Below are 27515 nucleotides of genomic sequence, written 5' to 3'. Positions count from 1 at the left end.
CTTTTGTTAGGCTGCTCCCTGGTGAACCCCATCCTGACATGGATGTTCAATAAATACAGAATAGTAAAATAAATGTTTGGTATGTGTACATATACAATGAAGTAAAAATAGCATGAATGGCTAAAGGAAAGATATCGTGTCAGTTGTGAGGTACAACATAAGTGATTTGCTGATTCATAACAGAAGGGTGGTTATATATTTTTTTTCACAAGCTTGATGTGAAAGAAATGGCTCATTGCCTCATTTTCTTTTAATTAAAAAAAAAAAAAGACTAGGAGTTCCCATTGCTGCTCAGCGGTAATGAACCTGACTATCCCTGAGGCTGCTGGTTCAGTCCCTGGCCCTGCTCAGTGGGTTAAGTATCTCGCGTTGCCATGAGCTGCGGTGTAGGTTGACAGATGTGGCTTGGATCTGGCGTTGCTGCGGCTGTGGTGTAGGCCGGCAGCTGCAGCTCCTATTTAACCCCTAGCCTGGGAACCTCCATATGCTGTGGGTGCTTCCCTAAAAAGAAAGAAAGAAAGAAAGAAAAAAAAAGACTAAACCGTATCCACCAGCTAGTGGGAAATTTAGTCTCTCCCTATCGAGGTGCCTTCCCTCTGACCCCACAGGGTCATGTGAGTCTCCTGGAGGCTTGTGTGGAACACAACAGCTGAGGGGGCGCTTCTTGGGACACCTCAGCCTCAACCTGTCTACTCACTACCCACCCTGGAGGCCTCTGGGGCCCTGGGTCCAGTCTCCTGAGGTGCCCCAAGCAGTTGTCTTTCTGAGGCCCTGCTGTCCACTTAGAGGCAGACCCTGGGGAGGAGCCCCAAACCACCATAGCGGGCTTCCTGGACTTGAGGAATCTGCTGCTCAGCCATGGTCTCGCCACTTCCACCCACCTGTCCCCAGACCTAAAGGCCCTCTCTTTGCCCTCTGCAATGGACTTGCCGTTTCTTCAGTGAGCTGGGAAGCTTTCAGCCCCCATGACCCACATGCCCTAAAATAAGAGGTTGAAAAGCCAAGCTACCTTCTTGGAGGAGAAGGGAAAATACAAATGAATAATTCAATAGGTTATTCTCCACAAGAGTTAACTACTGATGTCTTATGAATTCTTTTCTTTTCTCTTCTTTTCTTTGCTATACCCATGGCATATGGAAGTCCCCAGGCTAGGGGTCAAATCAGAGCTGCAGCTGCCAGCATGCACCACAGCCATGGCAACAATGGATCTGAGCCACATTTTCAGCCTACACCACAGCTGAAAATGCCTGATCACGGCAATGCTCGATCCTCAACCCACTGAGTGGAAGCCAGGGATCAAACCCACATCCTCTTAGAAACTAGTTGGGTTCTTAACCTCTGAGCCACAACGGGAACTCGTCTTTCTTTTTTTATTTTCAAACAGAGCCAACTCAAGTTTTCTGGTAATAACAGCAGTTCAGTTATTTGCATTCCTAATCTATGCTTTGTCCAGTGGGAGGGAAAGGGCAGGTACAAGCAGGGCTCTGGAGCTACACCCCTGGAGCTTCCCCTGTGGGTGCCTTCTGTGATGATGAAGCCTGTCCATTGTTCAGGAGGCAAAGGCTAAGGGTCACCGACCCAGCCTCCAAGATGAAAGACCCCAAGGTGTGCTAATTCCTGGGATAGAGTCTAGCACTTTGGTGGCAAGTAGAACTGGAAGTTGGGACTCCTTCCAGGCCTAGCTTTGCCTCCAGCTGTCTGAAAGGTAACATCCGAGGAACAAGAGGATAGAAGTCAGGGGTCACCTGTGGGGGTCCCCAGGCTGCATGCAGCCTGTAGCATTGGTTATTTGGTCTACACAGCATTTAAAAACTGAGAAATTAAAAAGAAAAGTCTGCATTTCCAGCATCTCTTGGGAAAATGAACAAAGTGGCAACACAGGACCTATATTTGCATATGGCAACAGTAGGCTGAGGCTCACTCCCCGTCCTGCTGCCTGCACTTCACTATTCACTCCATTCACTGCCTCCCCAGAGACTTGACTTTGCTCCCTGGTGGAAGTGAAGCATTTTGTGGGGATATAAAGTATTGAGGGACAATTGGGTTTTTATCAGCTGTTTTATCCAGGCTGTATTATAGTCAAAATGGTCCAGGAAGAGCAAAGATACTGCTTTTTTTTTTTTTTTAAGGGTTATACCCATGGCATATGGAAGTTCCCGGGCTAGGGGTCCAACTGGAGCTACACCTGCTGGCCTACACCACAGCCACATTAATGCCAGATCTGAGCCGCATTTGTGACACAGCTCACGCCAGTGTCAGATCCTTAACCCACTGAGCGAGGCCAGGGATCGAACCTGCGTCCTCAGGTTACTAGTTGGATTTGTTTCCACTGAGCCACAAGGGGAATTCCGTAATGATTGTTAATGGGGAGCAAGGGGCAATGGGACCATCCCTAAGCTTAAGAGTAATGTTGTGGAGTGAGAGTGGCCGTCTTGTTCACCATGGGGTCTTTCAGGAAGGGAAGGGCACCATGTTTTTAGTGGCCTACCAGCTTGAGACTGAGGTGACTCAAGGAAGAGGTAGATTTGGCTCTGTTCTTGGTCAAGATCTGAGACTCAAGGTCAAGATCTTGGTCAAGAAAGGCTTTTAGCTCAGCTGCTCCTGCCACTTCTGATTGCTGATCCTGAGTGCCCCTGAGTGTCACTGTCCTCATGGGGTAAGGGGAGGACAAGGGGCCATAGGATGGTGACCCACACAGCAGGTCACTGGTCCCTGAGGGGCTTGGGTGGTAACTCAGGAGAAAAGCAGAAAAATCTCTGGAGGAACTCCTCTCCAATCTCAGCATGAAAAACTGCCCCTTGAGTTCCCTGGTGGCTCAGCAGGTTAAGGATCTGGTGTTGTCACTGCTGTGGTGTGGGTTTTGATCTCTGGCCCAGGAACTTCTGGATGCAGCGGTGCCAAAAAAAAAAAAAAAAAAAAAAAAAAAAAGCTTCCCTGCTTGCCTGCCTGCCTCCCTTCCTCTTCTTTCCTTCCTTTCTTTCTTTTTTGTTTTTTTGGGGCTGCACCCCTGGCGTATGGAAATCCTCAGGCTAGAGGTTGCATCAGAGCTGCAGCTGCTAGCCAACACCACAGCCACAGCAACGCAGGATTCGAACCGCATCTGTGACCTATGCCACAACTAATGGCAACACCAGATCCTTAACCCACTGAGCGAGGCCAGGGATCAAACCCATGTCCTCACAGATACTAGTTGGGTTGTTACCTCTGAGTCACCAGGGGAACTCCCTGCCCCTGCTTTCTTGTCCCCATTTTTCCACTTTCTGTTAATACCAGCTGTCCTCATCACCATCCCTCCTGTTTGTGCAACATGAAAATAGTTACCAGAAGCTGGAGTTCCTGCCGTGGCACAGTGAGTTAAGAATCCCTGCCCAATGCAGTGGGTTAAAGGACCTGTCATTGCTGCAGCTGCGATATAGGCTTGAAACTCCATATGTCACAGGTGCAGCCATAAAAAATAAAGTTACCAGAAGGCTTTTCATCTGCTTTTTTTATTTGAGAAAGTCCGTGCATTGTTTTGTGAGAAGCCCCTAAGTGCCTCCAAACAATCTCTAAAGTTGTCCGTGACTATTGTTATTTACTATTAATGTATTGCTCTGAGTTTACATTGTTTCTGCTTTTTAAATGTGATTATAAAAATAATACTTGCTTTAAAGCTATAGAAATGACAGAAAAATGTAACTAAGCAGGGGAAAAAAATCTGCCATCATACTACACTCAGACACATATTAGATTTAGGGAATGTTTTCTTTTAGGCTTTCCTCTAAGCATTTTTTTAAAGAAATGAGATCATAGTGAACCCACATATATATTCTGTTTTTTTTTTTTGCTCAAATTTAATGCTACTAAATTTGATTTTGAGATGGACAGATACCATATGATATCACATATCTGGAATCTAATATGCACCTATCTACAGAAAAGAAACAAACTCATAGACAAGGAGAACAGACTTGTGGTTGCCAAGGGGGAGAGGGAGGAGGAGGGAGTGGGATGGATGGGGAGTTTGGGGTTAGTAGATGCAAACTGCTGCATTTGGAGTGGATAAGCAATGAGATCCTGCTGTATATAGCATAGGAAACTGTGTCTAATCACTTGTGATGGAAATGATGGAGGATAATGTGAGAAAAAGAATGTATATAGATGTATAGCTGGGTCACTTTGCAGTACAGCAGAAATTGACAGAACATTACAAATCAGCTATAATAAAAAAATTTTAAATATATCATTTAAAGTGACTTCATAGATAGGATGTATCAAGGGCCATATGACCACCTGTCACTTAGCAACCCCACAATTCTTTTTTTTTTAATTTAAAAAATTTTTAATGATTTTTATTTTTTTTCCACTATAGCTAGTTTACAGTGTTCTGTCAATTTTCTACTGCACAGCGAGGTGACCCAGTCACACATACACATATATATTCCTTTATCTCACATTATCATGCTCCATCATAAGTGACTAGATATAGTTCCCAGTGCTATAGAGCAGGATCTCATTGCTTATCCATTCCAAAGGCAATAGTTTGCATCTGTTAACCCCAAATTCCCCGTCCATCCCACTCCCTCCTCCTCCCGGCTTGTAGCAGCCCCACAAGGCCTTTTCCCAGTGTTGGGCATTTAGGATGTTTCCTGATTAATAAAGACTCCAGACAACCATGAAACCCCTTTGATCAAATTTTGATCATTTGCTAAGGATCATTTCCTAGAAGGGGTATCACTGGGACCAAAACCATAAACCTTTGATACATATTCCCAGATTCTCCTCCAGAAAGGTGATTGACACAAATGACCACCCTAGATGTGAACATTCATATTTTAATTTTTTTTTTAAAGATTGCATTGCTTCATTTATGTGTCTTTGGTTACTGGTGAGATTAAACGCATGCCACAATTTACCTTTATTTTGCATATGTCATAATCAAAAAGCACACAAAAGGGTATGGCCCTGGAAAGTAAGATTTCTTCTCACCCTGTCTTCCAGGCACTTTCTGGTCTTTCTGGAAGAGAACACTGAGTTGCATGCATTTATGTTGCATGTTATTAGATTTAAACTCATACATTTGTTAGCATTTATATGTCTGCTTTTGTGGACTGTTTATATCCTTAGGTTGAGGATTATTTTTATTCCTCCCCTTTGACTGGCAAGGAAACTGAGGCTTCAAGAGGTGAAATGCTAGGATTCACATCATTAGCAAAAGGTAAAACGTGGATTCCGGGATGTCGCAAGAAGGGGGACCCTTTCTAGAGTCTGAGAGTGGGTTCTTGTCTAACACTTGCAAATGGATTGCCCAAGGAGACACATATGCTGACAGAGCAAAAGCCTTTATTGGAAAGGGGTGCTCAGGCAGAGAGCAGCAGGGTAAGGGAGCCAAGGAGAACTCCTCTGCCATGTAGTTTTATGGTAATGGAGTTAGTTTCTGGCCAGTCATCTTGCTTGGCCCATATTTGGTCTGATTCAGGGTCCTTACTGGTGGAAGGTTCATCTCTCAGCCAAGATGGATTCCAGCCTGAAGGATTCTGGGAGGTTGGTAGGACATATAATGGGCTGGCGTCTCCTCCCTCTTTTTGGCCTCTCCTGAATTCTCCCAGTCAGTTTTTGGTGGCAGCACCGTATTCCTTATTGGGACTTCCTGCTATGAGACAACTCATGTAAGTGGTTATTATTGTGCCTGGCCACGGTGGGCAGTTTGGGTCAATGATTCCTAACAGGTGTGCCTCAGAATCTTGGGGGTGGGGGGAAGCACCTGCCTGGATGCTGATCAAAACTCTGAAGAAAGTGCCTACTTTCAGGGCCAGTGTGAAAGGAAGGCAGCAGCTGTAGATACGTGTGACACTGGAAGAGGCACTAGGAATACCTTCTTACCTAGAAATATCTACCTCATCAAACTGCCCGAAATCCTGCCAAAGGCTGGTTAGTAACTGGGGCCATTTGCTTCTCACTGGGAACCTGCAGTTTCTGCATTGCACGGGGCAGATAGCTGAGCCCTGGCCAAGTTAGTTCAGGCCTCCTGGCCTGTCATCCTTCAAACGGTGCCCCTTCCTGCCTGGTACTCATTCCTACCATTCCTCCAATTATCTGTCCTAAAACTCATCTCTTGGGGTGAGAGTTTGGAAACACCTCTGTGCTGTGTTCACAACTCCACCCCCCACCCTCGGAGGGCTGGACCCGGTGAGCCATCTGGAACATTCCCTCTTCCTCCACCCTGTTTCTTCCATTTTCTTAGGATGAGTGAAAACCTCCTGCTCTAATTTTCCTCAGAGGCAGAGGGGGATTCAGGATCCTGGAGTTCTAGAACCTAAGATACTCAGGTCAGCCCCATTTCCCCACTCTACTTGCTCAAGGGATCTTGAGTAAGACATCAGCTTTATATACATCAGATTTATATATAAGTTTCTACCCTAAAAAGGACTACAAGTGTACGGGGATGACAAAACACAACAGAGAGGCAGGCAAAGGGGACCAGTGACTCAGGGAAGAATGCCAGAGGGTTTACCAGAGAAAGTGTTGAGTGGGCTGGGGGCTCAAGGAAGAGAAGGCATTTCAGCTGGATTTGGAAGTTTGGATGGGATTCAGGTAAGTGAGGGTTACTGGGAACGCCAAGGGCAAAGCCATGAGATGCACGATGGGTCATGAGGCTGAGGTTTGCCTAGGGTGCAGGTAAAGCTGCAGGGTAGCTGCTGGAATGGCCCCTTAGTTGAGGGTTTGGAACTTATCCTTTGGTATGGGGATTCTTGGAAGGTTCTCCAGCAGGGGAGGGGTGCTACCGGCATAGTCCTTAGGAAGTCCGCTCTGATGGATTACGGGGATGCAAGGAGACTGGAGATGAGCTCAGAAGAGGCTGCCTTCCTGGCCTCTGCTGACCTGAGGAATGTAGCAATGACAGTGGCTTCAGTCTCCCCCGGCAGAGTTGGAGGGAGCCACGGCCAGAAGCATGACCTTCAGTAGAGGTGGTTCTCGGGGACAGAATGCAGATGCCATTTCAACCTGAGGCACCCGGCCAGCCTTTGGGTAATCTGGGCTGCACACGTAGTGCCACACTGGGTTGAGCACTCAGTCCTGAAGTTCTGGGCTCTGGTGCCAGGAGTGCAGCTTTCTCAGGGAACCCAAGTGTCCACAGTGTCCAGTTCCCTGTGCCCCACAAATTCAGCCTGCTTTGGTTTAGCCTCCCTGGTGATTCAGACATCTAACTGGGAGCTTCCTGATTCTTGGCCCCAGGGCCCACCATGTGCAAAGGCATGTGGTGCAGTTAGCCTCACTCCTTGAGTGGAGAGCTGTGGATACCTCCTTTCCTCATCACCCAAATCGTCTCCACTGGTCTCCTCCAGTCCTGGAAGCCCCACGTTAGAAATCTGTGACTTTGGGTCTCCAATCAAAATGGAGGAAGATCTCGGAGAATATTTAGGCACGCCCCTTCATTTTACTGTAGTCTGTGATTGGCATTATATTAAAACGACATCACTAAATGATCCACAGTAAAGGTGGCAGCTCTAATAATATTAAAAATATTGGCCAAGTCTTCTGTGTGTGTGGAAAGAGCATGGGACAGAAAAGGAAGGGAGAAGCAAGGGCCCTGGGGTCAGATGTGGATTTGAATACTGTCTCTGCTCCTTCCAGGGTCTGTGCAGGCGGTGAATCTAATCTCCTTGAGCCTCAACTTCCTCATCTGTGAAATGGGGATAATAATACCCACCCTGGGAGTTCCCTTCATGGCTCCGTGGTTAACGAACCCAACTAGGATCCATGAGGATGCGGGTTTGATCCCTGGCCTTGCTTATGAGTTAGGGATATGGCGTTGCTGTGAGCTGTGGTGTAGACTGGCAGCTGTAGTTCCGATTCGACTCCTAGCCTAAGAACTTCCGTTTGCTGTGAGTGCAGCCCTGAAAAGCCCCCCACCCCCCAAAAAAGGAGAAAAAAAATAATACCTGCCTCCAAGCTGTATATATATATATAGAAAATAAAAATATTACATATTGTTTGTAATATATAATAATAATATATAAAAACTAAAAAATTATATATATAATGAAAAAAAATTTTAGGGCTGCACCTACAGCATCTGGAAGTTCCCAGACCAGGGGTTAAATTGGAGCTGCAGCTGCTGGCCTACACCACAGCCATGGCAACACTGGATCTGAGCTGTATCTGTGACCTACGCCATGGCTTGCGGCAATGCCAAATGCTAACCTGCTGAGTGAAGCCAGAGATTGAACCTGCATTCTCACGGAAACTACGCTGGGTTCTTAACTCACTGAGCCATGATGGGAACTTTTGGACCATATGTTTTTTAACCCACTGGTATACATTTTAATAACCTTTCATAATTTGGGGAGAAATTATTAATGGAAGTAATGCCAACCTCATGGGCAATTCTGTCTGTTTTTAAATTGCTTCTCCAAAGTATAATTTCGTCTTTTGCCCTGAAATTCCCCAATAGTTTACTCTGGGAAGCCTTGGCCACTTTTGCTACCCTTGGACATCTGCAGGATTTACTGCCCTGAGAGTCAGGGGTTAACATACATGCCTGTGAGTTACATGGCAGGAGACCTAGCTAAGCAGGGTTGTTGTCAATGACAAGAGAGAAAAGCTGAGCCTCAATGAGCCTATTTCAGATTTCATAATCAGAAAATCTAGAAGGGAGCCATTTTAATAGGCACGTAACTTTTGAGTAACTTTAGGTGTGAGGGGGCTCCCTAAGGTTTTCAGTGCTCAGGGCCTTCACATATCTAAATCCACTCTTGAATAATTCAGTTTAAATAATTCTTTATATGTCACGTTTTCCCTGGGTTTAAGGCAACATTTAATGTTAGCTCACCTGCAAGATGCAAAGATTCCTCGAGGCTGCTGTGCGAAGCCCAGGAAGTTGCCTGCAGCAACTTTAAGGACTGTTAGTGATTATGACTTTAGCACTTAGTTTTTTAAAAGTATTTTAACATACTTTTATTATGAAAAAAAAATTGAGTAAAGAAGAAGATGGAGAACGAGGTAACCAACAGCCATGTAGTCATGACTGAGAATTCTCAATGTTAACAAATGTCAAGATTCTGCCATATGTACTTCAAATCTTTTTTTTTTTTTTTTGGCTTTTTAGGGCCGCACCCACGGCATATGGAGGTTCCCAGGCTTTGGGTCAAATTGGAGCTGTAGCCACTGGCCTACGCCACAGCCACAGCAATGCCAGATCCAAGCCGCATCTGCAACCTGCACCACAGCTCACAGCAACACCGGATTCTTAATCCACTGAACAAGGCCAGGGATCGAACCTGCATCCTCATGGATCCTAGTCAGGTTCATTAACTGCTGAGCCATGATGGAAACTCTGGGAATGAAATTTAAATTACTATATAAAATATTTTGGTTTTGAAAATTATGCAATCAGATTTTCTTTGAGATAACCTAGAAGATGTTGCTAAACTGAAAGAAGGAATAATCTTGAATCCCACCTTTCAAAGATCACCAGCTTTATGGTTTAAAACTGTACAACAGGGAGTTCCCTGGTGGTCGTGCAGTTAGGATTTGGTGCATTCACTGCTGCATCCCGGGTTCGATCCCTGGTCTGGGAACTGAGGTCCCAAATCAATCTACTACACACTTCGGCAAAAGACAAAAACAATCGTATGAAAATGGGATACCAATGCATATTCCCTTTTGTAACTTGCATATTTCACTTTATTATTTACACTTTTCTGTGTCATAGGTCCTGCTAAAATATTGGTAATTGGTGTCTTCTTAGTAGTCTCTCATTTCTACAGCTTTGGGAGGGATTGTCTTGTGAAGGGATCCGGGGTCTCCTAGGGCCAGGCTGGGTGGGAACTGGCTGGGCTGCTGGCTGACCCCTTGTGTACTTGATGGATAAGCGGGTCGCTCGCAAGACTCTTTCTAAGGAGCCCGTGAGTTTCATTCCCAGCAGGGCAGGGAATTGCCTAAATATGTTTCTGAACCAGCTGATTTGCAAAATCCCAGGTGGGAGAACTGTTGTTTTCTGGGAAAGGTTTTTAGAGTCAGAAGGCATTGGGTTTAAACCTTGTTAGCCGTGTGACCCTGGACAGGTTATCAGACCTCTTGGAGCTGCTCATTTCATCAACTCTAAATGCAGAAAATGGACTTTCCACAGTAGGCTGTTGTTGGAATTGAAATCATGTATGTGAAGGGCCTGTTCACCATAGGATGGTTCACACAGATGTTTGCCTGCCTAATACACCAAGCCCAAATTCTCCCCAGGAACTGCCTCAATATTACCTCAAAATGTTGAAAGGAAATGTAACACCTTCGAATAAATCAACAGATGAATAAATGCATTTATATTAGAGATGTGTACAAATATTTAAAAGTGCAGATATGATAGATAAGGATGTACTGTTTGTACTAGAGATAGATACAAAGAACTTGAGCCAGAAGAGAGTGGAATGCGGCTGCTCCCCTAATGCGCTAAGAACTGGAGGGGTGTTTTGCTGTGGCTTCAGCCTCTGTCCTGGGCGTTGTGCCTTTTCCTCTTCCAGGCTGGCTCTGCACTCCTTGGGAGGTTGGAGAGCGTGAGAAATAGAGTCGGAGTCACTTGGCAGAGCATCGCTTGAGCACCTCACGTGTGCACCCTTCTGCTGGTAGGACCCTGAGGGCCCCCTCCACTCAGCGTCTGGCTGGCAATGAAGCTGGCTCATAGGTGGGAGGTTGTGTGCCTGCCCATCAAGGACATAGCTCAGTCCTGTGATACTTTCTGTCAAGAATTTTGGAGACATTGAGACAGTTCCCCTGACTTCAAAGATGGGAATAGAGGCCAAGAGAGATGTGGCAACTTCACTAAAGGCCCCTCAGCTCCTTAGTGGCTGATCTGGGTGGCCTGGTTCCCTTAGCGTAGAGGCTATTCATTATTAAAGGATGTTATTTTTAGGGGTTTATTTTTGTTGGTTTTATTCTCTGCTTTGAAGTTAAACTTACCTCATGTGCCAAGGTTTTTAAAGCACTTTAGCATTTATTTGTAAGAGCAAGCCGGCCTCTAGAATTACACTGGAGTTCAGTGTGTTGGGCAGTGGTTCATCTGGGATGACTGTCTCCACAGGGGACACACTTGGCAATGTCTGGAGATATTTTTGGTTATCATGGCAGGAGAGTAGGGGATGGAGTTCTGCTGGCCTCAGAGGGTAGAACCAAGGGTGCTGCTCAACCAGGGGTGCACAGGACAGCCCTAACAAGGAAGGTGCGTCCCCAAATGTCGGTGGTGCCAGGATGAGAAACCCTGTGCTTGGGTGCGGTGGCACCAGTACTTTCCATTGCAGCCTTTTCTTTTGACCTGGTCAGGTTCCCTCCCAGAAACCTACACATGGGGCAGGGTGGCTGGGACCAGACATGCTCAGTAAGGGCACTTTCAGGTCAGCCCAGCTATTTGTGTGTGTGTGTGTGTGTGTGTGTGTGTGTGTGTGTGTGTGGCTGTACCTGAGGCATATGGAAGCTCCTGGGCCAGGGATTGAACCTGAGCCACAGAAGTGGCCTTTGCTGCATCAGTGACAATGCCAGGTCCTTAACCCCCTAAGCCACCAGGGAACTCCCAGCCCAGCTGTTCTGACAAGAGTGCAGAGTTTCTCTGGGTCAAGCCTCCTGACATCTTCAGGGTGAGCAGGCAGAGGACCCAGGCTGCTTGGGCTTAAGGAAGGGAACCTGGGCGTGTGGAGGTGGGGGGTGTCTAATGCTTCTTATACAACTTAAGGCAGTCCTGCCCACAGCTCCATTCTGCACTGGTGCCTTCAATCGCCCCTGGCACTGCGAATTCCCAGCCTTCCTGAGCTGTGCCTGGAGAATAAATTTGCTTCTTACAGGTGGTCAGGGCTCCAGTCTCTGGCAATTACCCATCTGCTTTGTCCTGCAAAACGTTGTCATGAGACCCTTCTAGGCCTCCTCTTCATGCTCAGGCCCCTTATTTATGCCTTTGCTGCCATTTTAGTGATGTTGGGGGAGGGATGAGAAAGAACCAAGTGTTGAGTCCATCATCTTAAATCCGGAGGGGTGTCCTTATGTGTTGGGAAACTAGATTTCATTAAAAGCATTGCTGTGCCTCTGGCCTCTGGGGATGCCAAGGTGCTGGCAAGCTGGAGCTCCTCTGGTCTAAGTCTCTAGAGGTGGGAATTGAAGGAGGCACCAGATGGGGTAGGAGAGGTCCGTGACCTTGATCTTGCTAAGCCTCACTTTCCCTGTGTGTAGTATGTATAACCCCACGCTGATAAAGGCGAACTAAGGGCACGGATATAGACAGCAGAGAACACTGCAAAGGGCCATGTTTATTACTGCCATCCTCCTGGCTGGACGTCACCCTCGTCTCCACTAAGCGTGATCAAGGCCACGTGTCACTTGGCACATGCCGGAAAATGGCTCTCTGGTGATGGGCTTACCCAGCACGTGAGCGTGAGTACCGATTGACTGCCTCGTTCTCTTGCCAGAGGCCTCCAGTTTGGTTGGCAGAGTGGCGACCCGCTGGCCAATTGGACTGGGCTCTTAAATGTCACAGAAGACCCAGCAGTGCAGAGCGGCAATGACTCCAGCTCCAGGTACAGACCCCAGTGAATGACCAGGGAGGAGGGGGGAAGCACCTCCCAGGGTGACCCGGCAGCCCCTGCCCTGTGCCCTCACCCACCTTGAGCTGCCCTCAGGGGAGCAGCAGTAACAGCACAGAGGCCCAAAGCTCAGTGCACTTTGGGACACTGCCTTGTCTCCTCCCACAGGAGAGGTGAGGGCTAGGATCCAACCAGAGCAAAAGCAGGGACTCCCCGGGCCCTCTCTTTGGGAAGGGGACTAGAGGGGCCCTGGAGGGGGAGTCTGGATCTCAGGCCTCCATGTGAGGTGGTGGCAGCATTCCCCCCCTGCTGCAGGGATTTTGGACACCAGCTCGCAGATGTGTGTAGGTGTGAGGAGAGGTGACATTGGAGTGGGCGAGGGCCATGGGCTCCCTGACCTCTGAAGTTCTGCTGCTCAGGCTGTCCCTACTCTGCCCACTTGGTGAGGCTGACTTGGGCTGGGGAAGAACTACTTTCGTCAAGACCCGGTGCTGAGAATTGACATTCATACCGTCACGTGGTTATTTCTTCTTGCTCTGCTGTAGTGCTTGGAGCTAAAAACAGTCATGAAGGGCACTCTGTATATTCAGGAGGAGGAGTTCAGGAAATATTTGGAGAATGGATGAAAATAGAGTATTCTCAGGTGGGGCACACTCATTGTGGGGAATTTTTTTTTAGACAAGGCAGGATACTCTCTCTGCTTTGAGCTGGGTGTGGCTAGAACCCACCAGCTAAGGGTTTCCTGGGACTAGTTGTTTGGCTCCTTAATTTTTTCATTTTTTTTTCATTTTTATGTTCATCATGCAGCATATGGAAATTCCCAGGCTAGGGGTGGAATGGAGCTGTAGCTGGAGCCTGTGCCACAGCTACAGCCACTCAGGATCTGAGCCACATCTGTGACTGCCACAGCTTGCAGCAACGTCAGATCCTTAACCCACTGAGCAAGGCCAGGGATCGAACCTGCATCCTTACAGACACTATGTTGGGTTCTTAACCCACTGAGCCACAACAAGAACTCCAATTTTTGCATTTTTAAGTACAGTCGATCTCTTTATCAATTTCCCCAGGAAAGAGGTCTGAGTTTTCATTGCTGTTTATTTTGACACCAAAAACATCAAATTGACTCTGCAGAAAGGTAGTATGCTTTTCAGGGACCTCAAGACATATGATTTTGTTCAAAACTTTGAAAAGGAAAAGACGCAGCACCAATGTCAGAAGCCAACTGGGGAGGTGTCCACAGGTGGGCCTTGGGGTATGGGGGTAGCTTGGGATCAGGGTTCCATTCTGGCTTTTTAGGAGCCCAGTTCTTTCCATATATGTGTGGTGGGAGCCTGATCTGCCGGTGGGACCCTGGGGTGTCACTCAGTGAGGCTGACAAGTCCGGAATTGTCCATTCCTTATGTTGACCCTCCTGTGTTGGCCCTCCTGCTGTGTGACCTGCCCACACAGATGGGGCATGGTCCAGGTAAGGCTGCAGGTGTCTGTCTCCATGGGAAGGATTCCCTGAAGGGTTTACTGAGAGATTTTGGCTAGAAAATGCTCATCAACTGAGCAAGACAGAGCAGGCCCTGGGAAGGGGCTGAGGCCACTGTATGAATTCTATTTCTAACTTTTCCTACTGCTGGCAGCTTTTTTTTTTTTTTTTTTTTGGCTTTTTAGGGCTGCACTCGCGGTGGGTGGAGGTTTCCAGGCTAGGGGTCTAATTGGAGCTACAGCTGCCAGCCTACACCACAGCCACAGCCACATCAGATCTGACCTATACCACAGCTCATGGCAATGCCGGATCCTTAACCCAGTGAGCAAGGCCAGGGATCGGACCTGCAACCTCGTGGTTCCTAGTTGGATTTGTTTCCGCTGCACCATGGTAGGAACTCCAACTGCCAGCAGCTTTAGTCTCTCCGCCCTTTTCCTGTAATTGTGTTTCTAATCTCTCTACCTCTCTTGCCCTACTGATCACCTCTTCTCCCTTTCTTTCTGCTATGCTTTCTTGGGCCACTTTTCTCTCTTGTCCCTGTTCCCTGCCCTCTCATCTCCTTTCCCTCTTATCCTCTCTCCCTCTCTCTGTGACCCAGGCCAGCCTCCCCTTCCCTGTCTCCTGGGGTCCCTCAGGGTCAGAGATGCCACTGGCCTCTGTCAGGCACCCTTTATTCAACGCCGTCACCAGCTGAGTTGATTTCTTTTTGGAGAGCTGTCATTTGACCAAGAGTTCCCTTAGCCGTGAAATAACACGTGATGACCGTATATCTCAAGTTCTTCCCGGACATTCCAACGCAGTTCCCAGTTTCCTCTTGACCCCTAAACCTCCCAAAGATGTGAGAAAACACAATACATATTTACAACATGTAGGAAAGAATGGTTAATGCAATTAGAACTGACCTGTATGTTGGAGATTGTTTTCTTTGGTGTGGGAGCAGCCTCTTCTGCTTTCTTTAAATGGGCAGGACACCTCCTGGCAGCAGAAGGGCAAGGCTGGTGGGGAGGGACCTAATGACACTGTGGAAAGGGCTCTGCAGAGTGAAAGTGTATCATCTCAACAGACACCTCTCTGTGCCTGGAATACGGGATGAACTCTGAGATGTTATTCACCTACTAAATAATTCAGCTCATGCCGTGTTTTGCAATCCATAGCTGTGTGGTGTGTTCAAGTGTGGTACACCTGATGTCATTTATTATTAACACTGTTGGAAGGGAAGTCAGGTGGTCCCATTTATAACAGAGGACATAATAAAGAGGGGCAAAAAAAGCAGTGACTCATAAATTGTATACTCAACCCAGAGCCATAAGGAGCAGGTCCAAATGATTGGTCAGGAACACTCTAAACAGAACCACAAAGAAAATCTAGGCTAGATGGTGCTCATAAATACTGTGGCCAGTTCACTTTGGACATGAGCTGGGGGAGGTCCAAGCCCAGGTGGAAAGTGTGTAAGATATAAAATATATGTTGATGTAGAGCTTTATTCATTTCAAGTCTGGCTCTGAAAGTGTCGTATGGTGAGCGTCCTTAGGAGAACTGCTGTCGTGAGCGGATGGGAATAATTGTTCATCAGCAAATGCTTCCGTTTAAGTGGGTGCTTTGAATGAGCAGGAAGGTCTTTGAAGACAGTTCTCATCATGTTCAAATTACGTGTTTATGTTTCTGTCTCGCTACCTAGACCGTGATTGTGCTTCTGTATCTTTGAATTTCCAGCCCCCAACGTGGCACCTGTTCAGTGACTGTTAATTGAATACAAGAATGAATTAAGCAAGGACAAAGTAAAGCCAATGTCAGTGTCCCCGAATTCTCCCTTAGAGTTTTATTCCTTTCGGTTAAATCTTGTCCTCTTCTGGCACGATCATTGCAAATTAATCCCCGGGAAGGGACAACACTTTGGAATCAGAAACTCGTTCACAGTTTGGAATGATCAGAGACTTTTTTCTCTTGAGAAGGGCAGGTAGTAAGGTAGTTCGAGAGTTCTGGGTGGCAGGATGGAAAAGGAGAGACTGAAGCTGGGGGAGAAAGATGTAGAAAAATAGAAGGCAAGGAAGGGGAATGATATTCTTTTGCAATAACTGATTGAGACAACTTTCCCACCCCCCACCCCTCACCAGTATGGTCATTCTGGGAGGGGGAGAAAGGAGGGGGAGGGCGGACACTTGTCGTGTCAGCTCATTGCTTTGGGCCTCCAGCCTGGCCAGCTGCCTGCCTACCCGATGACTGCCTATAAGGCAGCAGGGGCACAGCCCCTGTGGTGACTGCTGTTCTGCACAGTGGGCGCAGCACAAAGGGCTTCACTTTCCTTCTGCAAAATGGATCCTGCTTCATATCCCAGTTCCTGACCTCCCACTAGTATCCACCTCCCACTCTGCCTCCTCCTTGAAGCCTTCCCTGATAGCCCCATTAACTCCGCGTTCTGAATGGAGGGCTATTTCTGTCATTAAACACACACAGAGAACTTTCCAGCCGGGGCCCTCTGTGTTTGCTTGGGCACTCCTCACACCCTGAGGAGCTTCTTCCTGGAGAACCGGCTGGACTGCCTGTGTATGCAACTTCAAGGCCCTCTGGACCCTCCAGCTTCAGACACAGCCCATAGGTGGCCTGGCTGGACGGTCTCATCGACCCCTCCTGCCAGGCTCCACACAGCCTTGACCCTCCTGGTCCCAGACAAGACAGGATGGCAGGAGGCGGTTTGAAAAGACGACCCAGGGAACACTTCTCTCTGAGGTCTAGGATGGAGCTGGCCCGATCTGCCTGTTCCAGAATAGCATTCTCCCTGTGCCAAGTGAGTGTTAAGGCCAGAGCCCTTCTCTTTGGGTCAAGGTCAGTGTGTGTGTGTAGAATGTACTGTGCAATATGAAGTGTAGAATCGTCTTATTTCAGAACTGGAGGGAACCAGACTGCAATCAGTTTAGCACTTTATTATGCTATATGGAATTGCCCCCTAATTTTTTTTTAAAAGAATTTGGTGACACTTTTTACATTTCATCAGAGAAATCTATTATTTATTTCCATCTATCTATCTGTCTATCATCAATCATCTATTTATTTTTGACCTTGTCTGAGGCATGTGGCAATTCCTGGGCCAGAGGTCGAACCCAAGCCCCGGCAGGAACTTGAACCACAGCAGTGACAAGCCGAGTCCCCAGTGCTAGGCCCCCAAGGAACTTCCCCTCATTGTTTTAGGACAGTGTATAATTAGGGCACAAATTGTGTGATGACGAGTGTTCCAAGAGCCTAGTGCAGAAGTCAGAGGTACTTCCTTGGAGGTACGAGATTCGGCTAGCCTGTGGATGGGCAATGCCAGTAGCCCAATGCTACTAGGGGCTGACAGTGTGCCAGACATAGTGCTGGGCACCAGACATGCATTGCTGCATTTAATCCTCACCCTCTGACCTTTGAGGTGGGTACTGTCATTGCCCCCACTTTATAGATGAGGAACTGAGTCCCCACTTCCAGACGGTGCTGGGTGGTAGAGCTGGAACACACCCCCATGCAGTGTGACTCTGAGTCGGAGCACTGATGGGCCATACATGACCAATGGATTCTTCTTTCTGGGCTGTGGACAGACTCCAGGGTTGGCTTTTCTTGGCTGTCCTTGCCAAGTCCTCTTATACCGTCTATTCCTACCCTCAGCTCCTGGCTGTTAGACTAGAATAAAACGACCACATTGATCTAAGTAGGTAATTACATGCAATTTCCACCCCAGTATTGCCATTAGCACCATGGACAAGATGGTCTTTAGTGCCATTATCCTCTTCTGCTACCTCTTTCCCACTTTTTATCTTCTGTGTTCTCTTCCCCCCATCCCAGCCTCTATGCTTCGTGCTTTTCTGATTTTATCAGAAAAAGTGCTCCCTTCCTCCTGCTCCTGTGGATGCTGCATTTCAAAGAGGAGCCCTTGGTAGCAAGATGAGCCCAAGGGAAAGACTTTTCCATGGCGGACGTATAGGTGTGGGGACAGCTGTGTGTGTATATGGGATGGGGGGTGGTTTCTGCATGCCTGCATTGTGGGTGCAGGTTGGTTTTAGTGTAAAATTTCACTATGGCCAGTTTTCACTTCAGAAGTGAAAAGGATATAAATAAATAGCCGGAGCTTTGGCGCTCCATCCATGATGGTACAGCTCCCCCTTTTCCTGCCATGCAAGAGCTGTGGGCCTCTGGTGGAGGACAGACAGGGGAGGCCATCTTGGAAGTGGGGTGGTTGGTGCCCTGAGATTCCTCGGGTGGTGTCATTCCATGAGCTCCCCTGACCTCTGAGCTTTGGGGCCCTGAACTGAGTCTGAACTGAGTCTCCTGGGCAGATAGCCACTTACTTGAGCCCCTCTGTGCCTTGGTTCCCTCCTCTGTGAAACTCCCACCTTGCTCAGTCACTGCTGGGCAGGAGGTGCTCCCTCTCGGGGGCCGGTTCCCACCTCAGATGATCGTGGGCTTCATGCCTTCTTCACCCAAGGTCAGCTCCCCAAACCCTCTGTTCCCCCAGAGTGGCCTGTTCTCCCTTCTCCTTCTTCATGGCTCCCATGTTTCCTGCCTCCTTGGATCGTGGTCAAGATTTTTATGTCAGTCATTTAGCGAGGGCAAGAGGCCACAGAAAGGAGTGAGAATGGAAAGAAATGGAGGGTGGAAGGGACAAGAGGGCTGGGGGCTGGCTGGGAGGTACTTAGGAGGTAAGAAAGACACCAAGACTGACCAGTTGTCCATGCCATGTAGTTATGCATAGCTCAAGCCCCCTTCTTCGATGGCCATGAAGACTCTGCTCCCAGAGCCTCTCAAAGAGTCAGTCCTCCAGGAATTCCCATTGTGGTGCAGCGGAAAAGTATCTGACTAGTATACATGAGGACGCGGGTTTGATCCCTGGCCTTGCTCAGTGGGTTGGGCGTGGTATAGGTTGCAGACGTGGCTCAGATCCCTCATTGCTGTGGCTGTGGTTATGGCTGGCAGCCATAGCTCCAATTCGACCCCTAGCCTGGGAACTTCCATATGCCACGGGCACAGCCCTAAAAAACAAAACAACAACAACAAAAAAAGAGGCCATCCTCCACTGCTGGATTCCTGGGGTGGATTGAAAACCTGTCCTCCCTCCCACTCAGCGGGGGTGCCTGGGTTTACCTCTCAGAGCATCATAGAACACTTTAGTCTGTTCTTCCTCCAGCTGTTCCTTCACACACCAGGAACCCTATATTCTTGTCACCCGAGACCAGCTCTTTATATACAGTCCAAGCGGACTGCTCTGTTGAAATACTACAGGCGAAGAGGCTTGTTAGCAAGAATTTCTCACAGTTTGGAGGCTGGAAGCCTGAGCCTGCCTGGGTACCAGTGTTCTCAGGTTCTGGTGAGGACCCTCTTCTATCTAGATGGCAGACTGTCATCTTGCTGTGTCTTCACAGGGGCTAGAGAGCTCTCTAGGGCCTCTTTTATAAGGGCACTAATCTTGTTTCTGGGGTCCTACCCTCATGATTTCATTACCTCTCAAAGGTACCACCTCCTGATACCATCACTTGGGGTTTAGGATTCCAGCCCATGACTTTGGGGCCGGGGGGACACATTCCGTCCATTGCACACATTCTCTCCTTCATGTTGAGCCTCCGCAGCCTCTGCCTCCAGCATCTCCTATTTCTACCTTCTGCTGCCCTGCTACCCTGAAGCTCTTCTTCTCAAGGTCACTGATGACCTCCTGGTTGTGAGATCAGTGGGACCTTTTCCGTGCCCCTCTTCTCTGAGCTCCATTAGCCCTGGATGAAGCTGACCCTTCTGTTCCAGAAACCGTCTCTGCTCTGGGCATCCACGTCCTAACTCTCCCAGTTCTCTTCCCTCTCACAGGCCTCCTTTGCAGTCTCCTTTGCTGGCTCCTTCTCCTCTGCCACCATCGGAATGTCAGCGCTGACCATGGGCTCAGCCTCTGCCATCCTCTCTCTTCTGTTGCTTCTCTGTCCTAGAGATCTTCTTGAGTCCTTTGTCCCTTGATTCTGTGACATGCATCGGTATCCCTGACCTCTGTGCTGAGCTGCATGTGTGTATCCGCCTGCCTGTTGTATCTCCTCTTGGGTGTTGGAGAGTCCTAGCAATTGTGAAGTGGCCCAAACCAATTCTCATTCATTCCCAACCTCCTTCAGTGGCTCCATGATCTAATCTGTTGGCCAAGCTAAAATCCTAGGACTTAGTGTTGCTTTCTCTCCTTCTCTTTCACTTTCTTTTTTATTTTCTTTCTTTCTTTCTTTCTTTCTTTCTTTCTTTCTTTCTTTCTTTCTTTCTTTCTTTCTTTCTTTCTTTCTTTCTTTCTTTCTTTCTTTCTTTCTTTTTCTTTTTTATTTTATGTCTTTTTTGAGGGCTGCACCCCTGGCATGTGGAGGTTCCCAGGCTAGGGGTCTAATTGGAGCTACAGCTGCCGGCCTACACCACAGCCACAGCCACACCAGATCTGAGCCTCATCTGCCACCTACGCCACAGCTCATGGCAATGCCGGATCCTTAACCCACTGAGCGAGGCCAGCGATAGAACCGGCAACCTCATGGTTCCTAGTCGGATTCATTTCCAATGCACCACGATGGGAACTCCTCTTTCTTTCCTTCTTCCTTCCTTTCTTTTTCTTTTTGCTTTTTAGTGCTGCACCTGCAGCATATGGAGGATCTCAGGCTAGGGGTCAAGTTGGAGTTGCAGCTGCCAGCCTACACCACAGCCACAGCAACACAAGATCTGAGCCGTGTCTGCAACCTACACCACAGTTCACGGCAACGCCAGATCCTTAACCCACTGAGTGAGGCCAGGGATAGAACCCGAGTCCTCATGGATAGTTGTCGGGTGTTACCACTGTGCTGCAACAGAAACTCCTGCCTTTATAGAGCTCATGGCGCTGTGTTGAATTAATGTTTTGTCACTTCTCACTGAAGTCCACGAGAGTTGGGGATTTGTCTGGCTTGGATCCTAGTCTCAAATTGTACCTGGCACATGGTAGTGGACCAGTAAGCCTTTGGTGAATGAAAGAGGAGAAATTCGTCCACTGAGGGGTACAGACAGGCAGTGGCGGTGCTACATGAATTTCAGTGTAACAAGGGCTGCGCTGGAGATGTGCACGGGAGCTGTGGGCACAGAGGAGGGAGGGCAGGGGAGGCTGCCAGAGGAAGCTGCCAGCCAAGCTGACCTCTGATGGATGAGCAGGAAGAAACGGGGAACACACAGTGAGGAAGCGTATTCCAGGTGGAGAGAAAAGAAGATTGACTCACATCCGTCTCCTGGGATGGAGAAGGGGTCCCCTTGGAGGGAGAAGTGGAGAGACTGGGGGTAAGACAAAGTGGGAGGAGGCTACTAGGAGCAGCTCCTGGCTTGAGGACCTGGGGGAGGTGGCCCATGCCAACCAGGAGCAGTGGGACAGTGCACCTGTGGAAGATTGACCAGTGCTGGTTTCAGAGGCTCCAGGAAGACTCCACACTCCTGAGTAGAATTTGGAAAAGGGGAGCTCTTTAGGGCTCCCTGGTCTGGCTTAGAAAATAAGGCCATGGCATATGTACTTTTGCAAGGAATGTGCTAGATGCTGGATCTGGAGTTCTGCAGAGCTACTGGCTGGGGAGGAGGAGTGTCTGCATGTGGCTTTTTTGCCTCTGACCCCCAATCCCCTCCATGAATGACACTCCATTGAAATTCACACAGGGGAGTTCCCTTCATGGCTCAGCAGTTAATGAACCTGATTAGGATCCATGAGGATGCTGGTTCCATCCCTGGCCTCCATCACTGGGCCGGGAATCCGGCGATGCTGTGAGCTGTGGTGTAGGTCGCAGATGCGGCTTAGATCCAGTGTTGTTGTGGCTGTGGTGTAGATAGCTGTAGCTCTGATTGGACCCCTAGCCTGGGAGCCTCCATATGCTGCCGGTGCAGCCCTAAAAAGAAAAAAAAAAAAGAAAAAAAAAAAGAAAAAAAAAAGAAAGAAAGAAAAAAAGAAATTCACACCAGAAGCACATTTATCACAAGACTCTCAAGGGTTACACTCAGGGTATCAGGCTGTGGAGTTTTCGGTTCTGATTTCTCACAACAGCTCTGGGGGTGTTCTGGTTGTGCCTCGGCAGGTTAAGAATCTGACCATGGTGTCTGTGAGGATTTGGGTTCGATCCCTCACTCAATGGGTTAAGGATCTGGTGTTGCCATGGCTGTGATGTAGCCCAACACCTGCAGCTCCAATTCAACCCCTGGCATGGGGAACCTCCATGTGCTGCAGGTGCAGCACCTCCCCCCAAACCCTCCCAGAACAGCTTTGGGGATTCTTGTGTACAAATGAGGAAACCAGTGGCCCAGACAGAGATCTGACCCAGGCAGGGGTCTGAGCCAGGTTGCCCCACCACCCAGGAGGGGCAATGTCTCCTGGTAGCTGGGGCCTCCTGGTAGAAGGGTAACAGCCCTTCTTGCCTCTCCCTGCAACTATTTGAGAAGACACTCCAGTCCTTTGTGTGTCAGGCTGCAATTTTCAGACTCGGGTTTCTGTGTGTTTGCTCTGACAGTAAGTGGGCTATCTCGAGAAGGCAGCTGTTCTGGCTCTAAAATAGCCCTGAACTCACTGAAGGGCTTTTGGACTTGGGGAGGGGTCTGCTCACTGAGAAGCCCCCAGTGACCTTGACTTGTCTGAGTTAGGGAGAGGGTCTGGGCTCTTGAAAGCCTGAACTTCCTTTCCTAGTGCCTCTCTGTCTACTGACTAAATGACTTTGGGCAAGTTGCTTTACCTCTATAGCCTGAGTCTCTGGTATAAAATGGGAAAATAATGTCCACTTCATAAGGCTGTTGGGAGGATTAAATGAGGCAAAGTTAAAGGATTAATATCAGGCAGCCACATACAGTTGTGCAAGGTGGGCACTGCCCTAAGGTATCTAGCTGGGTGGGGCTGAAATCCAGCTCACTCTCACTTGACTAGCCATTTGCCTGGAATGTGGCCCAATTCACCTGGAGGAAAAGGTGCTTTTTCCTCATTTGTACAAACATGCCACTGTTCCTACTTAGTGTGGAATAATTAAACCACTCTGTGGTTCTCTGCAGCTCTGTCCAGGAGTTTGAAATGCTGAACTGGGGCAAAATTCCCTGCTCCTTGGGGCTGGTGGAGGTCTAACAGGTATGCTCTTGCATGACCCAGGGACCTCCCTGGGCTCCTGTTTTCTTGGATACCATCTGTATCTGGGGATGAAGGGGCATGCTAAGTAGAAAGCTGAATGCATGGGCTACATCTTGTATCAGCCAGAGCCTGTCGGGGCCCCCTAGGAAGATTCCCATGGTCCTGAAGGAGCTCTGGAGGTGGGATCAGGTCAACAGGGGAGCCTTCTGGTGGGCTGGCTTATAGGGAAGGGCTGGGAGCCAGACTCTGCACACTGGACCCTGGGCCTGCTGAAACGAGGCTTCCTTGACCTGCAAAGCTGGAGCTCAAGTCCGCATGGGAGGAGGGAAACCAATGTTCAGAAACATTTTGGTCACATCTACATTTGTCTTTCCGCTAAGTGGAGGTCATCGCCTGCTGATCAGGCAGCCACCACTGCCCAGCCCTGCCCCCATATCCCTGAGGGCACAGAGACGGGGGCAGGATGGATGCAGCCTGGCGCCAGCATCAGACTTGGCTGCCGGAAGCCAAGTGGCATCTGAGAAGAGCTAGGCTCCTGATCTGACCGACTGGGACTATTTATACCCCAAATGTGATGCCAGCGACCCCTCCCCTTTGAGCTGGGTAGAGATTGTCTTTCCGGAGTTGCAAGAAGAGACGGTGACTAACTCACCTTAACAGGCTAATGGGGTTAAGGAATTTGGAGAAATTGCTTCTTTCAATCATCTAGCAGCTCAAGGGACAGATTGAGATATTTAGAGAAAGATCTGTGACTTAAAAGGGCATTTGTTAGTGATTTCCAGTAATAAGGGTCATAACCCTATTATAGAAAACTTATGAAAATCTAGAAAAGTTTTTTTTCTTTTCTTCTTCTTTTTTTTTTTTTTTTTTCTTTTTAGGCCTGCAGTCATGGCATATGGAAGTTCCCAGGTTAGGGATTGAATTGGGGCTACAGCCCCTGGCCTCCCCCACAACCACAGCAACTTGGGATCTGAGCTGTGTCAGTGACCTACGCCACAGCTCACAGCAACACCAGATCCATAACCCATTGAGTGAGGCCAAGGATTGAATTCGCATCCTCATGCAGCCTAGTCAGGTTTGTTAACCACTGAGGCATAAAGTGAACTCCCTAGAAAAGTATTTTTTAAATCACCCATCATTCCATTAGTCAGAGAAACCTAATATTAATATTTTGCTACAGTCCTTCCCTTCTTTGCCAACATGTTCACTTACATATATGTATAATTCTTTTTGGAGATCACAGTTTTGCATCTTGCTTTCTTCACTCAGCATTATCATATAAACATGTCATTACACAGAAAAATTTCAGCATTGTTAATGACATCTGCATAATGGTCTGTGCCCAGACCCAGCAGGGGTTTCTATGGTTTCCTCCAGAATGCTGTCCTTGCACCTCCTGTCAGAAGGTGAATCGAGGCATGACCCGGTGTGCCAGTGCTTCTCAAAGTCTTAATTCTCAAGTCATTCACCTTTAGATACTGTGATGGAGCAGCACAGTCTCCCAAAAGCAAAGCTCAGATAAGATGGAGAAAGAAGCAAGGGCTATTGGCTCCATTCTTCAGACAGAAAACGGAGGCTTTTTGATATAAGCCTGGCATGATTTTGATGATTTGGCTGAGGTACCACTTGGAGTGTTTTCAGGGTACCTCGGATTTGTTATCAGGTTTGTAAGACACGTAGACATGGAAATGACTGTCATGAAGGAAAAGGTTTTTATATTTACAGATCCCTAGAAACAGAAAGCACCAATGGCTATGTAGGGCCACATGGGGAAGCATCAGAACCAGTCAAGAGGCAGAAAGAGGTGTTCTTGTCATGGATCAGAGGTTAGCGAACCCAACTAGCATCCATGAGGATGCAGGTTTGATCCCTGGCCTCTCTCAGTGGGTTAAGGATATGGCATCACCATGAGCTGCGGTGTAGGTCACAGACAGGCTCAGATCCTGTATTGTTGTGGCTGTGGCATAGGCCAGCGGCTACAGCTCCAATTGGACCTCTAGCCTGGGAACTTCCATATGCCTCAAGTGCAGACCAAAAAAAAAAAAAAAAAAAAAAAGAGGAAGAAGAAGGAGGAGTGAAGGGGAAAAGTGGGTCAGAGCCCCTAGTAGTTTCTACGGAAGGAACAGATATGGCAGGGTAAGCAGGCTTAAGTTCAACCAGTTTGAATAATTTCAGTGGGCTCTGGGGCAGAAGGCTGTCCCTGGCTGTCTGGTAGCTGACCCCAGGGTGATTAGAGCAGGGGGATAAGTGGCCCTAAGTGTGAGAGGAGGAGATGTGTGGTGGTGCTGGTGGTGGAGGATAAGCTCTGTGTTGGTTGGTTTGCATAAGAAAGGTGTGTTCACAGGCTGTTTACCATCTCTAGGAATTGGTTAGCTCTGGGAGAGACAGTCTCTCTGGGACCAGCAAGGCCCCAGATGTTTTTGAAAGCATGAGAAACACATAGTTAATCTGCAGCAGAGATGGGTGATTGAGGACATCCCCACATCCAAGTAGAACTCAGCCTGGGCTTTACCCTCAAGGAGGCAGGAGAGAGGTTTCCTAATGGCAGCAGAAGGAGGATGGCAGCCAGTCCAGATGGTGGAGAACTTCCTGAGTTATCTATCTCTGACTCAGCGCTGCCATCGACCAGCTGAGGGGCTGTAAGCATGTCTCTGACTCCCTGGCCATCCACAGGTAGCTCTTGCCCTTTAATGGCAGGAGAAAAGGGAAGGAGGGGAGTGGACATTTCTTGGGCATTTCTTGTTTGCCAGGCACTGTGCTAGTGCTTTCTCTGAAATGCTCATCTCAACCCCGTCAAGGATGCTGCATTTTTATGCTGATTTTGCAAATGAGGAAACCAAGGCTCAGGAACATCTTGACCTTTTAAGGTGGGTAGTAAGGCGCCAAGAAGGATGTGAACCCTATTCTGAAATCTTCTCTGCCTAATAGCCACCAAACACACCACACAAGACCATTTGGAGTCATTGAACTGCCTAGTGATGTGTAAATGAGTGATGTTAGGGAGTCAGGAGAAAGGAAGGCTGAGTGGAGGCTGGCAGAGGTGAGGATGGGATGCTTTGTGATGGAGGTGGAGAGGCTGGCTGATCAAAGGGAGGTGCTACTTGGATTAACTTCCTTTGAGAGTTTCTCCTGTTCGTGGGTTATTAATTCATAGGATTGTTCTGGCTTAGATAGTAACTGGAATACACTGAAGGAACCTTGGGATTGTATTAGTGCTGGGTGGGTCTTTAGATGTCACCTAGTTCAAACAGAGTGACTTAAGGAGGTGAAAAAAGAGGCCCAGAGAGAAGTGATTTACCCAAAGTCACACAGCTGGTTTAGAGGGATATCCCAGATGTGTGTGCAACTCTCTCAACCCCCTGAGAACCCTAGGATAAGTCTCCTCCTGATTATTTTCTACATCATTAGAACCTGGAGCTTTCCTTAGTAGCAGCCTGAGCTCATGGCTTCAGATGACCCAGTGGGTTCCAAAGGGCTTAGTGCCACTGGTTCTAGTTGCAAATGATGATCTTCATGATAAGACACCAGACCTCACTTATTCTTGTGTGACTGGAAAAATGATGTGAGTTAGAGCCAAGGTCATGGACTTCTTTGTGACCTGAGGTTGACACCTAGTTCTTAGTTGCGGATAACAGAATCCATTTTAGCTAAAGCAGAAAGGGAGTTAAGGGTAGAGCTAGCACAGAATCATTGGGAAACCTGAAGAAGGAGTCTAGGCTAGCTTCCAGGAACACCTCTGTGAACTGCATTGTGAAATTGGGCCACCGTGGAAGCTGCTGTCTCTGATATAATCATGAAAGTGCTGCCACCACTGCAATTTCCAAGAGCCATGCCACCTCTGTCACAGTCTGCCCCAGCCAAACAATGCCCTGAGCCATGTCATTCTTCTAGAACATGACTCTGAATCTGTCTCATGCTACTGATTGGTGGAATCTAAATTGCATCTAGAACCCTACCTACAAGGGAGTCTGGGAAATGTTTTTAGTAGTGCAAGAGGCACTGTAGTGCAAGAGGCACAGAGATAGCAAAGTCAAATTCCCCATGTTTGAGATAACTCTTCATTTGGAAGGAGAAATAGATATATAAATAGACTATTATATGCAGACTATTGCTGTAATTAAGAAACTATGTATAAAGGGACCTTGAAAGTAAACATCAGAAAAGGCTTACCAGAAGTGGGGGTATTTGAGTTGGGTATTGAAGGATCAATATGAGTTTGCCAGGTGAGAAAAACAGAAAGGAATTCCAAAACACAAGGGAAACAGAAAAAGGTGAGTGTGATATTTGGAAGATCCTCAATGCCTAGTTCTTATGAAATCTGCTTAAATTCTTTTAAGATGTGTGAAGGATCTGACTTATTTTGTAAATAAATAGGAACCAATTAGTTGTATATATTTTAATATTCTAAAATATT

At 47.9% G+C, this 27515-nt stretch overlaps 1 protein-coding gene across 6 annotated transcripts in view; it reads left to right on the top strand.

The window, feature by feature from the left end:
• Positions 1-27515, top strand: part of ST8SIA5 (ST8 alpha-N-acetyl-neuraminide alpha-2,8-sialyltransferase 5) — a 78868-nt gene that overhangs the window by 18981 nt on the left and 32372 nt on the right. For 2 of the 6 annotated variants that reach the window (XM_021092606.2, XM_021092596.2), the window contains exon 2: positions 12426-12533. The exons of the other annotated variants lie outside the window; for them this stretch is intronic. In XM_021092606.2, the coding sequence (XP_020948265.1) occupies positions 12426-12533 (108 nt within the window). The remainder of the gene's footprint in view (positions 1-12425; positions 12534-27515) is intronic. 6 annotated transcript variants of the gene reach the window in all.

This window comes from Sus scrofa, chromosome 1, assembly GCF_054392235.1.
Source record: "Sus scrofa isolate SSC_HxYL_T2T_F1_AM1 chromosome 1, Sscrofa_HxYL_maternal_Yorkshire_Landrace_v2.0, whole genome shotgun sequence".
In the NCBI taxonomy this organism is placed as follows: Eukaryota; Metazoa; Chordata; class Mammalia; order Artiodactyla; family Suidae; genus Sus; species Sus scrofa.
The sequence above is the reverse complement of the archived record's forward strand: the minus strand, read 5'-3'. Positions and strand labels throughout refer to the sequence as shown.